Below are 14,537 nucleotides of genomic sequence, written 5' to 3'. Positions count from 1 at the left end.
CCCATACATGCGAAAATATGTATTTGCATACATATGCTTCTTAATACAGAATCTTAACTAACACAAGTGGGCTTAAATTGCATATTATTTACAGTATTATAGATTGGCCCATACAAGTGGACACCTGTATTGTAATTAGGCGCCCATGACACGTGGTTGTGAAGCTGTGCTTCAGTCAGTCATGCTGTAATGTAGAGTTGTGTATATAAAGGGGGTTATTGGCTATAGTACTGTATTTTTCCTATTTCTAACCCAATTACAAAAAAAATTCCATGAGAAGAAATAATGCTTAGTATTTGTGTAATGATTATACCGATACATTCGGGAAGTTTTAAAAATAACTTTTCCTTGATTTCCAACTCCTCTAATAATAACCAGTGTTTTCAACTTTAACCATATAAAACTAATTATTCAACGTTAATAGTGTATTGATTACCATGAATGTTTCTCAGTTTAGTTTAATGATCGTTGTGGAGGTGAAACCGAGTACTAGAATAGTTACTAATTTATAAGAACATTGTTTATTTGTAAAATTATAATATTAACTTTCCCTTTATGATATTCGCAGGGTTGATGCTGTACTGTTCACACTTTAAATTATTAAAAATATTCAAATGTATTTAGTTGTATAAACATTGGAAATAAATATTTTGAAGAATATTTGATATTGTACTGCTGTCCAGCAATTGTGAACAAAAAATGGATGAAAAAAAAAGTAATCAAAAGTAGACTTAATTATTTCTGTTGCTTTAGTCTGCTGGAGGAAGCAAGTAATTTAAATTTTGATTGAAATGTTATGTTATCAAAATCCTATGCATATGTGATAAGGAATAAAATTGTCATAGAATTATGTTGTCAGTTTCTCTATCTTAAAGCTCTGTCCACACTATCAAACTTTATGTGACAAAAAAATGTGATGTGCCCATGATGATGTCATATCACTACCTTATTTGGGCATATCACTACCATATTTGGGCACATTACACTTTTTTGTCAAAGTAGTTTGATAGTGTATATTTTATTTTATTTTAGTTTATTCAATCGAAACCAACAGCGATAATTACCGCCACTAACAGGTTTGATACAAACAAAGCCAGGAGAGTTTAAAGCACCTTGATTGGTCCTGACATTGATCAAGGGCTTCTCTCGTCCAGTGCCCACCTTGACCAGAGGTCTGAGGCAGATACTAGATGCAGGGGCTGCCATAAGAGTCAGCAGTGCTGATTTCAAATGCCTAACGGGACCCCAGCTCCGTATACAGCACCCGCTATTCCCAGATGGTCTCCCATCCAAGCTCTAACCAGGCCCAACGTTGCTTAACTTCGGTGATCTGACGAGAACCGGTGTTTCAACGTGGTAAAGCCGTGTAGACAGAGCTTTACTATTTAATGATTAATCTCTTCTTTAATCTGGAGTAAAACTCTGTTCACCCTGAACCTGCACATGTTGAACACACCGGGAGTTGATCCCTACTCTTTTCCAATAGTGTACCAAATTCTTTATATATTTACACAGGCCCAATGGCTTTACATCCTATCCAAACGATGAGGCAATGAGAGTAAAGTATCGAAGGATACAAACAAGCAAGCAAGCACACAGACAAGTCTTAAAAACCTATGTCTCTCGCATGCTAATCTATTATTCATTACCATTATGCCAAACCGCTAGTCTCACCTACTACATTATTTAAGTTTGGACATGTATTTGAACTCATCCTATATATAGAGTAAATAGAGGCATTCCAGTTTACATTCTTTCTCAGTGTCCAACGGAAAGTGTTGCTATTTACTTGGCTGTTTCTATATAAATGTAATTCACACTACTATTGCAGGCTTATTAATGAAAAGCATAATCCGATTGGAATTTTCATTTGACATATTATGATATGACAACCTATCCATTGAATAGATTGACCACTGTTGACTGACCACCTGTTAAAGCATATGGAATGCCAAAAAGAACAAACCATAACCAATTTGTATGGAATTCCAAAAAGGACAAACTGTACTAATAAATTACTACAGTACAAATAAAACTGGTGATTTTCTTGAACAAGCTGTTCATATAAAGAACAACAAAACTGATCTTTTTTTTTTAATGAGATTATTAAAAAAATTCAAAAACTACATTACGGTTGAACTACAGTGCTGTATTTGCAGTTACTGTAGCAGTGGTCAGTTTCTCTATCTATTGAATGACCTATTGGAAATCATCTCAATTAAGTTTAGTATTTTGCATGGATCAGTGGTATTTAAGAAATCTTAATGCAATGGCTGCGGGAATGGCTGTATGTGATTTGCTTTTCTACACCTTGATTACTATGTACTGTATACAAACGATTTATCTCAACAGGTTTTTGAATTTTTGCGTACTATAATGGTAATACAATCTATCTTTGATATCGAATCACTGCATTGACGTCATCAATATTGGCGCTGGTACTTAAAACACATTAACAATGCTTGTATTCAAAACTTTAAAGAACCCTAACAAACAAATTATTCACAATTCTGTAAAATAATCCAAAACAGATTTTATGGATTTTAGTTTTCTTTGCTCCGTCCATGAATGATAAATTAGGTATTATTGATCAAGGTACAAAAAATTAACAGAAAAGTGCATAGAAAATGTGACAAGGAACATCTTATTGGTTTCTCCTTTAACTGTAGATATCATCATCCTAAAGAAATAACAGTCATGGCAAAATACAATAGGGTAAAACAACTAATGTCAAACATGTGTATGAAACAGTGCAGTGTATTTATCTGTTGTACTGACATAGGCAATCACGTTTTATGTCAAATGACCTCTTCAAGTAACGTCACAGACTACCTATATCTTAGTCACATGTGTAACCATCAAGCCACCTTGATCCTGTTTTTGTCAGTTCAGTAGTAATGTGGGTTTTTTAACAACTCGTGTAAAGCTTGAAATTCAACAACAAAATGTGATGTGGCTATACATGGACACAATGATGTCATATCACTACCATATTTGAGCATATCACTACCATATTTGGGCACATCACACTTTTTCTGTCAAACTAGTTTAAATAGTGTAGACAGTGCTTTATAAATACTTGGTATGAACTTACTATGGTTAGCCAACAGGAGGGTGGTATGTTCTAATCTCACATAAAGTCATGCAACCTAGCTGATTTGTGAAACCTAGGTACCTATCAAATCCTATTTACTGTACCTACAAAAAATAACATTTTAATGTCAGTTAAGATTTAATCAAAGTAAATGTGATGTTCATATTGTGCATCCTGCATAAAATACAAAACCAGAGATTACACATTATAATAGATTTAAATTATTTTATTACATGTTACAAATTACATGATCGAAAAAGTATTATTTGGAAAATAAATGAAAAGTTTAACAGTTAAAGACATTTTATCATACAGTTTAACAAATTTAAGAAGAAAATATTTTAAATAGAAGACACGTAAACAAATAAACATACATGACTAAATTTGTAGGTTTTACCAAAATACAACATTACATCACATACATGTTTGAAGGGTTCAAGAATGTTAAACAACATACATACATACACATAACATAACCACACATCATTTTTACAAAAAAAAGTAAACACTTTTCACAACATACATACACACACACATAACATAGCCACACATAATTTGTACAAAAAATAGTAAACACAAAAAGTGGTTAATCAATAAATTCCTAAATCTGTTAAATGGCAAAGCAATATTTTTACGTTGTACTACAGTAAAATATGTTTTAAACATTAATGGAATGTCAAGTTTATTTTGCCTTTAAAACATACAACTTTTTCTTACATAGCAAAAACAATGAACATAATATACAATAGGCAGGAACATATTTTGCCTTACAAACAATAGTACACTAATAATAGAGTATATTACAAAGACATTGACAATAATATTGTAAAAGGTTTATATAAATAAAATGCAGTTGAAACTTAATTGAATTTAAAAAATGTAAACAAATGTCAAGGAAAAACAAATTAAAAATACCAGATATGAACAAGTATAATTCCATGCTTGAGTATAATCCCACCCTGTTTCATCAAATTTTGTACGACAGGCATAATGGAACTATACAGTCATATAAGATAGTAAAAAAAAATTAGAAATTGATAATCTTTTAAAAACAATTGATTAAATTATAATAACATATTACATTATAACTGTTATGAACATAGACGTACATGCGAGGCTTCAGAAAGTACATGCGAGGCTTCAGAAAGTACATGCGAGGCTTCAGATCGTACATGCGAGGCTTCAGATCGTACATGCGAGGCTTCAGATCGTACATAGTAGTTCATGCAACGTATGAACAACAGAACATCTGAACAATCTTCAAACTTTCTTTTTCTCTTTCTTTTGTTTCTGTTCATTTTTCTTGTGTTCGCGGAATTTCTTCCTCATAAATCGTGGAATATCCCAGCCTTGTTGAGACATGTACTCTTTTAAACTCCCTAGCGATACCGGTGGTAGATAGTTACCAATGTACTTCCTAGTCCACCAAGCACCGTTTTTAGCCTCTTTACTTCCAACTTGTGTATACTTGTATCCATAATGTTCCACTTTTATGAACCTAGAAAATGTAAATATAACTAAAGTCAATGAAAAGCATTTGTTTAACAGAGGAATAGAAGACAAAATATGTTTGTATGATGTTTTAGTGGATATTAGCCCTTGATGGCATTTGCAGCAATAAAGGAATTGAATTGAAAACAAAAATGGCTACCAAGAAGATACAGAAGAAATAACAGAAAAAGAGTACAGTAGTTATTTTCATATATTACATAGCCTATGCAAATACATGAACATGATTGGTTGAAACTGCTTCACATAACTACAACTGCGGATCATAAATTGTATATGTCAATATTGCCTTTTATATTAGTAAAATATAAGGTTTGACATCCCCTCGGGAATGATATTTTGCTCTTGAGAATATATATTTCCCTCAAGCAAAATATTATTGCTTCAGGGATGTCAAATCTTATATTTCACCTCAAAGCAGGCAATATCTGTATATCAATACTATGCACAACATACTTACTGAGGAGGGTCTTGATGTTTGAAGGGGTTGTGATCAATAAGCGTCATTGTTGCTTCATCATTTGCTAACAACTTCCCAGCTAAGTGTACTAACCAGTTATTTTGCTGATAACTCTGTGAAAACCCAAAAATGTTGTCAAAAGTATTTTTTATGATAATTTGCACATTATAAATAAGCAATACTGTACAATTATGCTAATAATCAAGAAATATAGATAGACAGGAAACCTTGTCAGAAAGAATGACAACGGATGGACAAAACTTATCACGACATGGAAGACAAAAAAAACAGATGATGATGCATTTACTGGTATAGCCTGCATGAAAACTACACAGGTCAGAAAAGGATGGGTTTGACTTGGGAATGCCTCACCATGTAGTGGGCTGACAATAGTTGAAAAAATAATGATAATGATGATGATGATGATAATGATGATTAATGATGATGATCATAATATCTGATTAACATTGTTGATGATTTATTTTATTAGTTATATGTGAAAAAAAATTAAATAATGAGAAAAAATAATAACCTGAAAAGCTGCAAACCACAGGAGCCAATCAAGTCGGTAGTGATAAGGTGAGATGAGACAAGGTGCTCGAGTAACATTACCGGGTTTACATTTAAACTCATACTCCAACCATTCTGCCTTAGGATCTGTCGGATTTAAGCTTGATGTACCCAGGAAGATCACTTCTGTTCTCTCTTTTGTTACACTTTAAAAAATAATACAGAAATAGACATTAATAAACTTATATAGTAAAGTTTGATTTACACCTTGTGTTAAATTAAAAAGGATAGATAGTTTATACACGTCACATGATGGTGTACTTAAACCTAACTTTACTAGTGTTTATTCAACTTGTAAACGATACACTTATATAGCAGCCCCTGACGATTGAGGTAGTGCATTAAAATATTTTTAAAAGTTTTAAAAAAAACTAGGTTAGTTTATTGTGTAATTAACAATAATTATGAATTATATATTCTAAACTATTAAGTTAGTATTAGTTATTTTAATTTATGGAAATCTTTTAAACAAGGAATTCTATTCAGAATGTATAGTGTATAAAAGAGAGGAAAGCATAAAAAAAAATAGGAAAAAGTAAAAAATATTATTTTAGCAATGTAAAAATGTATAATTGTTAAACCATAACAGGCTAAAAACACCAGAGAAAATATTATTACGACACAATACTTAGTGTTCTAGTATGGTTATTTACCGTACTAATTATATTTACTGGTGGTATATGTGTTACAGTGTATTTTATTTACTGGTGGTATATGTGTTACAGTGTATTATATTTACTGGTGCTATATGTGTTACAGTGTATTTTATTTACTGGTGCTATATGAGTTACAGTATATTTTATTTACTGGTGGTATATGTGTTACAGTGTATTATATTTACTGGTGCTATATGAGTTACAGTGTATTTTATTTACTGGTGGTATATGTGTTACAGTGTATTATATTTACTGGTGGTATATGAGTTACAGTATATTTTATTTACTGGTGGTATATGGCCCCGTTTCTGCTGCCAAAAATATACCGTATATATACGGTATATTTTATATACGGTATATTTTTTGGCAGCAGAAATGGGTCTCATAAAAAATATACCGTATATATATGCGGTATATACCGCATAAATATCCCCATCGTTTGTGGATATTATACGGTATATTCCAAAATATACCTTATATTTCGTACCCCGTTTCTGCTGCACTCAAAATATACCGTATATGTGACCCGGCCCATGACACGAGGTCAAAAACTAACAGAGCGTGACGCGTTTGTTTGGTTTTTCTGCTGCATTGACACACACGTGTATAATAAGCAAGCAACAGATCAAAATATCACTGTGGACTGAAGAAATAACTATTTTTGCAATTCAATTGTGGAGAGAAGCGAAGGTTGTGGGGAGACTACATGGCAACAGAAGAGATACCGAGATTTACAAAAGTATCTCAAACAAAATAAAAGCAGAATTTGTGGTAGACTTAATAACGCCAAAGTTCTCGGCAAACGCCGTCGTCTTCTTTGCATAAATGTAGTCAATGCCCATTCTACATTTCTAGATTGTTTGTGCGATGTAAATTCGTTGCCACTTCTGATCATTAGATTTAAAATAGAAAGCAATGCTAAGACGTTTTGAGAAACCATCATTGTTTTGTTTTTGTCATGTAACCTCACTACACGAGACTCTAGGTCAATCCATACTTCCGTCTCACAAAATGCATTTTGGGTATATGAAAGCCAACTTTTTTTACAGCCCACCCACGAAGTATGTGCAGCGGAAACGGTGCACGAATTTCATATACGGTATATATACGGTATATTTATACGGTATATTTATACGGTATATTTGGGATTGGCAGCAGAAACAGGGCCTATGTGTTACAGTGTATTTTATTTTGTGATGTTGTAATGGCAATTGTGAACCTATAGTATGTGATGCATATTTTATATAACTTTTGTCTATTTTTTAAATGCTTTAACTTTTTATATATGTAAAATACTCAAAATAAGAAAAACAAAAACAAAACTTTAAGCTGCAGAGATAGTTTTCTAATGAAACAAAATTGATATAGATTATTGTAACAATTGTGAAGAATAAAATAAAAGTGAGTGAATCTCAAAAAAGTTAATATTCTATGTCTGTGCAGACTTTGTCCACTTTACTTGGTGTATTATTGTTAATTATTTACTGTATGAGATAACAATACTTTGGACATATCACCAGACACTGGGCACTAGAGCAAGATATTTTAATGGGAGCTATGCAAAGTAAACGATCGCGAGGAAGGCAAAAGACAAAATGAATGGACAGTGTTGCTGTTGGCACAGGATTGCCAGGCATGGAGAAATCTCATCAGCTGTACGGACACAGTTATCTGTGCTAAGAATGAGATAAGAAATATAGATATTACATTTATTTGATCAAAAGTTAACCAAAACTGTTCACCTTCCAAAAGCTCCATAAGTGTTGACAATACGCAGTGGGTCAAAAGACGTATTCATAGCTTGCCTCTGAGATAACAGGTTCTTAACAACCGGTATACTGAGGTAAGTGATTAAGGCAGCGAGGGCAATGTGTAGCACGCTGCGAATGTATTGACCTGTAAAGATAGAAAACAATTATTGGTAACAGTATCTTTAATTTGTACAGTATCATTGGCAAATTGTGTGATACACCATCACATGTCTTACCATAGGCCTAAACTACTGTAATCATCAACATTCCATTAGAGAGGTACAACATGTGATAGATGTGTGACACTGTTTTACAGAATTTGCTATGATACTGGGCAACAACATGCTTGTAAGTTCTTATATATACACTGTAAAATTTTACTTGGTTTTTTCATATAAACAATTTTATTTTTTATTTTAACTTTCAATTTTTCAAAGTTATCTCTACTATTCAGAAACAATATTAATGGTCTCAAATGTCGGTCTCATGAATTTCTTTGAAATCCTTCTAGTTATTCAAACTATTCCTCAAATTATTCAAATCAAATCTTACAAGATGGTTGTCTGTTCTATTCACCATATTTGTTAAGTATTAAATGGCCATTCACACGGACAACCTTGATAAATTTAATAAACGACTAAAAATTCTTTGAATACAAGTATAAAAAAAATGCAACAAACATATGCTTTTAGTAATGAGATATCTTAAATGGTGTTAATGCTTAACTAATACTACAAACTATTTTTTTCAGGAAACTGCTTCAGTCCGGTGGTTTGCGCTACCCAAATGTATTTCTATTGAATGCTCAACGAAAAATTATTTCTCAGGTGGACACAATTACATGACCTCCACTAAGGCTAGGGTTAATTATCTTAAAGCATTCTTTTATTATTCTTCAAAAGCAAAAGGTGCAGATAACAAATGTATGTATCTTAACTAGACAGTTTAACTCTAACCAAAGCAATCTAACAACATGATGCTGAGCTACGGAGATCAAAGGGTTTATCTGTGGCTGCGACACGATCAGTTCCACACCCCTTCAACAGACACCGCCATGGAGAATATATACAGTACAGTACTGTTGGTATTTGTCGCACCCAGACATAAGATTAAAGGACTTTTACGAGTTCCTATCTTGGCAACCCGAGTTCAGTGTCCTGTTGTTAGATTACCTTGGTCTAACAACACAATGAATGTGAGCAATGGGGAAAAAAGACTGCAAACAGTAAAAAGGCTACCAGCACAAACTCTAACATTTTAATTTTACCTTGATAAACCAAAGCAAAAGAAAGCAACGGATGTATGTATCTTAACAAAACAGTTTCTCTTTAAGAGACACCGCGCCATGGGGAATATGTACATAGTTGGTATTTGTCGCAGCCAGACAAGTTCAGTGTCCAATTAATGTGAGCAATGGGGAAAAAAGACTGCAAACAGTAAAAGGGCTACCAGCACAAACTACAACATATAATACCTTGATGAACATGCCTTTCATTTGATTCTGTCTGTATTTGCTTCACGTATGCTTTGGCTCCCTTTGGATTATTGGCAAAAAACTTGGCGAAGAATGTATCATCAAAGAAGCATATACACGGCAATATAGTCAACCAATTAAGAAAGCTCAGATTGCCACTTGTTATCAAAACTATCTGTGAAGAGAATGAAATTGTGTTTATTTCCATTTTCTTTTTTGGATTAATACCTTTATATAACATAACATATTAACTTTTTATGCAATAATGATATATATATATATACTGAAAAGTGAAAGTGTATCAATTTCTGATTGCAAAATTTAAATGCATGGCATATCCTTTGACATTCATATCAAGGTAGAAAACGGCTGATTAATTTAATAAAAGTTTATTTTCAGAACAAGATAATTTGGTCTATTCATTTAATTTGAATATTTTCATTTGTTGAAAGGCAGACAGACGGACAGTTAAAAAGGTATAAAGGCAAAGGTGTTTATTCTGGTCCTCAAGTGCGGAAATTCGGATGAGGCACTCCACAGACACATGGCAGCCAGTGCCCACCAGATCAGCACACCGAGAGACAATCCCTTACTCTTTTCAAAAAGTGTATCAATTTCTTTAACATGCACTATATGCACTACACAGGACCAATGGCTTTACATCCAATCTGAAGGTCCCATCAACTAAGCTCTACTTCTTCTCTTTAATCAACTCATAAGAATATCCTCCGCATTAACTCATAAACGTTCATTGTATTTTAATTTTAATTGCTTTAAATGTTTAGAATCTCTTAAGACTATAGCACATACCTGAAATAAAATTTGAATAGTGCCACCTATCATCAGTGTTGGTTTCCAAGGAATAATTAGCAACCAGGGAACAACTAGTTCAATAAAATGATTTGATGCTGTTTCAAATTGATGCATCCAAGTTGGGCATTGATGCAGATAGTAGCTAATGGGATTAGGAACTGGTTGTGTCTATAAAAAACACAAAAAATTTAGATACAAACATTTGTAAAACTGACAAACCTAACTGGTATTTTATGACGAGATGAGATAATCTGATTTATTCTTTCAAGTCAAAGATTGTATTTTAAAATGTATCTGCCAACATTCTACTAATACTATGATTTCATATAAACTTTGTCTACAAAAACACGATCAATATTTAGTTTTTATCTTTAGTAAACGGCAATGACAGAATAGCGGTAATATAATCACATCAACATTGCAACAACACTAAGACCTACTTTCTCTATGAAAGTTGCTATCATAAATAATGTAGAAATGCTATATGCTTCACCACATTTCAATGCTAGATTATTTAACTAAGTATAAAAGTCATATTTTTTTACAAAAATGAGTGATAAATCACACAGGCAACATAGAAAACTTCAACTTCAAAAACAAGTATTTTCAACATTACTTTTTGCTATTATTTTCATCATTGATGCTACTAAACTGCATATTTGATCAAAATGATTTTTTTTCAGTCAACTTTCCTAAAGCTCTGTCTACACTATCAAACTTTATGTGACAAAAAATGTGATGTGCCCATATATGGACATGATGTCATATCACTACCATATTTAAGCATATCACTACCATATTTGGGCAAATCACACTGTTTTTGTCAAACTAGTTTGATAGTGTAGACAGACACTGAAGAACCATGATTTGGACCAATTTGTTTGTTTTTTTGGAAGAGTCAGATGTATATGTATTTTGCATGAATAGAAGAAAAGAATTTAAAACTTTTTGAACTGTAACAATTCTGGTTTCGAATACAGTTTTCAGAAAATATGGTTTCTTAAAAGTCACAATAATAATCCTCTAAAATTGTTAGGAAGCTTTTGTTCTGCGACAACCTACTGTAGGACCTATGTCTATTGGTCTGGTCTGGTTGTCTGGACCTAGAATCTGCCATGAGGAGGAGTGTGGAAGCACATCCCATGTCCATGCATGGGTACAATGGTTTTGCACACCGCAAATCAAACCTTCCTATTATAAATTTGAGGTGGGTTCACATTATATGAGTAATCTTACTTCATAATGGTAATTCATACAAGTAAGATCCCTCCAGCACTGATCACCACGAATCTTGATTAGTCCCTACAGAGTAAAAAAAATATGTCAACTCCTTCAACCAAATGTTAACAGTTTATCAAAGAACTGTCTGAAATATATTTCAAAAATCTGTAGTGCAATTTGCAACAAACGTGCATTTTTGTGTCAAGAAAATGGTTTTAGAAAATTCAAAATATTAAATATTTTAGATGTTTCAAAAATTGTACAGCATTTCAAGTAAAATTTAATATTAGTACTTACTAATTTATACTTAAAAATCTATAAAGAAATATTTTATATATTATTATTTGTGAAAAATCAATAAACAAACAAACAAACAAAACTTACAGCTCCAATCATAATGCGAAATATAAGCCAACGAAATCCAAACAAAGTTACTACAGGTGTAGGGGTGTTTCTCGGAACCTGCTTTAGCGTGAACAATGGACACATAAATATTGCAAGAAATCCACACTCCAACAGCTGGGACTCCCATCCTAAAAAAAAAAGAATTACAGTACTCAATGACAATGCTTTCCACATTAGTAAGCTAATCGATCATTGTTAAATAATTTAGTTTGTAATAGAATGTAAACTTACCAAAACCATACCTAAACAAAAAAAAAGGAAACAAAAATAATGTAAGTAAAGAGTCCATTCAAATGTCAATTGCTGTAAAAGAAATATAATGGTGTAAAAAACCAGCATATAAACTTACTTACCATCGTTGTCCAACATTTACCAGTGAATGGTAAAGGATCCATAAGGCAGCCATAATGATCATATTACAACATCCAGTGATGATGACAAAACCAGACAACATCAGTCCACTGTATGCGATGGCATCCAACCAGTAGTCAACTTCCTTCAGGTCTGTAAACCATAGTAATGTTGGACCAAAGTTCAACCCCTGCCAGATGTTTCCGTTCACATGATCATTGATGCGCTTTAAGTATAAATTTGCCGGTAAGAGTCCCTTACTGCCGATGAGTTCTTTGTTTTGATGCAATGCAACTAGGTATGCAACAACTGCAAAAGTAAGTGAGTAAATAAAGAACCAACTAAAATGTTATGTATCTCAGTTCATAGCAAAGATTTCTGAATGGAAAGAATTAACTGCCAACTTTACTGTATCCTCTGAGTCTAGGCCTAGTAGTAGTAGTACACAAACAAACCCCCACCCCAACTACTTCCCTCCTCCTATCCTAACCCCTGCTGCCACCCCTTCTCCCACCAACCACCTGAAAAATAAGTACTAATTTATTATAGTTTGTTTCTTTCAGTTTTCTTATAAAAATAATCCAATCATATAGACCTAATGATCACTTCCTTTCCTCTCACAAATTATTAGTTACGGGGAGAAAAGTCAATTGATTCCTGTGTGATACATAATAACTTACAATAAATGAAGGCCTGGAAACGGAGAAATACGATGCGGGTTAACCAATAAGTACCAGACTTCAATTCAATGTTTGTATTATTAGATATAGTCTTTGTGAATTTATTTTCTTTTTTATCATGTTTTTCTTTATTCTCCGAGTTGTTTTCAGATCGAACTTTGTGGCTAGGCCTCGGCCGTTGTCGCACGGACGCCGTACCCTCCATATTTTGGTCACCGAAGCTGGGAGAGAGAGAGAGAGCTAGCAGCTAGGCCGGCCGCCGGGGAGACTCCCGACTCGACAACAAATAAACAGAAACAAATTTAAGAAACATGTCTAGCGCCCCCTCTGAGCAGTACTCAGTAATATCTTCAAAGAAAAATATAAAAATACGGTGAAAGAAAAAAAAAGAATTTTGTGGTTAACTTAAATTTACAAAACAAAAAACAAGGTTATAAAGTTGTCGTATTTTGGATAATATATGTCGTAAAGGGAATATCTATTAGAAACTTTATAATAAAGTCAATAAAATATTAAATTTTAATTCGATTCAGACACGATACATAATACGCCAAGGAATTGGCGTCTTCGTTGTCGGTTCCGTTCGGCCGACGACGTATTCGGCACAAGATTACTCACAAACAGTAGCCGATCGCTTTCATTATGATAATTAATAGTAATAAAAACCAAGTAGTTATAAAATTACAATAGGTGGTGATATTATATGGACCATTGAGAGTTTGTTGACCAGAATAGGTGGTCAAGCGTCCTGAATGAAGACCTAAGACTACTTCCGAGTCTAGTAAAAATTAAACCTCTGACACAGAATCAAGAATAATTTGTTACACAAAAAATCATTGAGTTCTGGTAGATCACCATAGTGGCACATCACACAGAGGAGAAGAAGAAGGAGATGTTGTCAGCAATCCCCTTAAATGGAAAAAAAGTTTGATATATGGTTACTAGTTTGCTACCCTGAATTCATTCCTGTACTGTTTTTAATGTTAGGCCTATTGTTTTGAATTCGAGTAATGAGATGAAATGAAAAACGTATTCAGTGTTGTTAAACTTATTACTTATTTATCATTCATATTTATTTAAAACATACATTACTTATTCCATATAGGCCTAAGATTTTTAGGAACAGTTTCCACCTTATTCGTTTTTAACAAAGCCCAGCAGACAAAGCATGGTTACAAATTACACCTAATTGATCTTCAACAAAATAAAAATTACAAACACAGACATTTGTTATTTGACTTTTACAAACATTACAATTGCATTGGATGGGTTTTCCAGGTACCACCACGTAGAGAACGCTGCAGGGAAGACGGAGCAGGGTCGGGATGATCATAAAACCCAGACATTATCAAGTTCAAGTTATGTCTAGGGGAACAACAATGATGAGTTTTACATCCATTAACTCGGCAAATTTGCCTCGGCAGTAATATTTATTATAGCATCCAAGCCGCGCAGGTAATTTGGTAGTGGGAGCGACTAGCGGTATCACAACGGGTGTTTGGTGAGGTGCTGGGTCCTGACCGACAGGCCAGGATTGATATATAGTAAAGTAA

General features: G+C 33.3%; 1 protein-coding gene and 1 pseudogene across 2 annotated transcripts; both read right to left on the bottom strand.

Moving 5' to 3' along the window:
- Positions 1–1,252: 1,252 nt before the first annotated feature.
- On the bottom strand, positions 1,253–1,370 carry LOC140063715 (5S ribosomal RNA; annotated as a pseudogene).
- Positions 1,371–3,259: 1,889 nt separating this feature from the next.
- Positions 3,260–13,236, bottom strand: LOC140059269 (lipase maturation factor 1-like). Of its 2 annotated transcripts, XM_072105147.1 has the most exons (11): positions 12,985–13,236; positions 12,307–12,613; positions 12,185–12,195; positions 11,933–12,081; positions 11,564–11,629; positions 10,325–10,495; positions 9,515–9,689; positions 8,032–8,185; positions 5,596–5,779; positions 5,064–5,176; positions 3,260–4,592 (listed from the first exon to the last, which is right to left on the bottom strand). In XM_072105147.1, exons 1-11 carry the CDS (start codon positions 13,187–13,189, stop codon positions 4,355–4,357), a joined length of 1,773 nt encoding a protein of 590 aa, XP_071961248.1. In that variant the 5' UTR covers positions 13,190–13,236; the 3' UTR covers positions 3,260–4,354. The 2 variants fall into 2 exon arrangements, with proteins under 2 accessions (XP_071961248.1, XP_071961241.1); XM_072105140.1 differs by lacking the exons at positions 12,185–12,195; positions 12,985–13,236 and having other exon boundaries at positions 3,281–4,592; positions 12,307–12,437.
- Between the last annotated feature and the right edge of the window lie 1,301 nt (positions 13,237–14,537).

Source organism: Antedon mediterranea, chromosome 1, assembly GCF_964355755.1.
Source record: "Antedon mediterranea chromosome 1, ecAntMedi1.1, whole genome shotgun sequence".
NCBI lineage: Eukaryota > Metazoa > Echinodermata > Crinoidea > Comatulida > Antedonidae > Antedon > Antedon mediterranea.
This window is presented reverse-complemented; position numbering and strand designations above follow the sequence as displayed.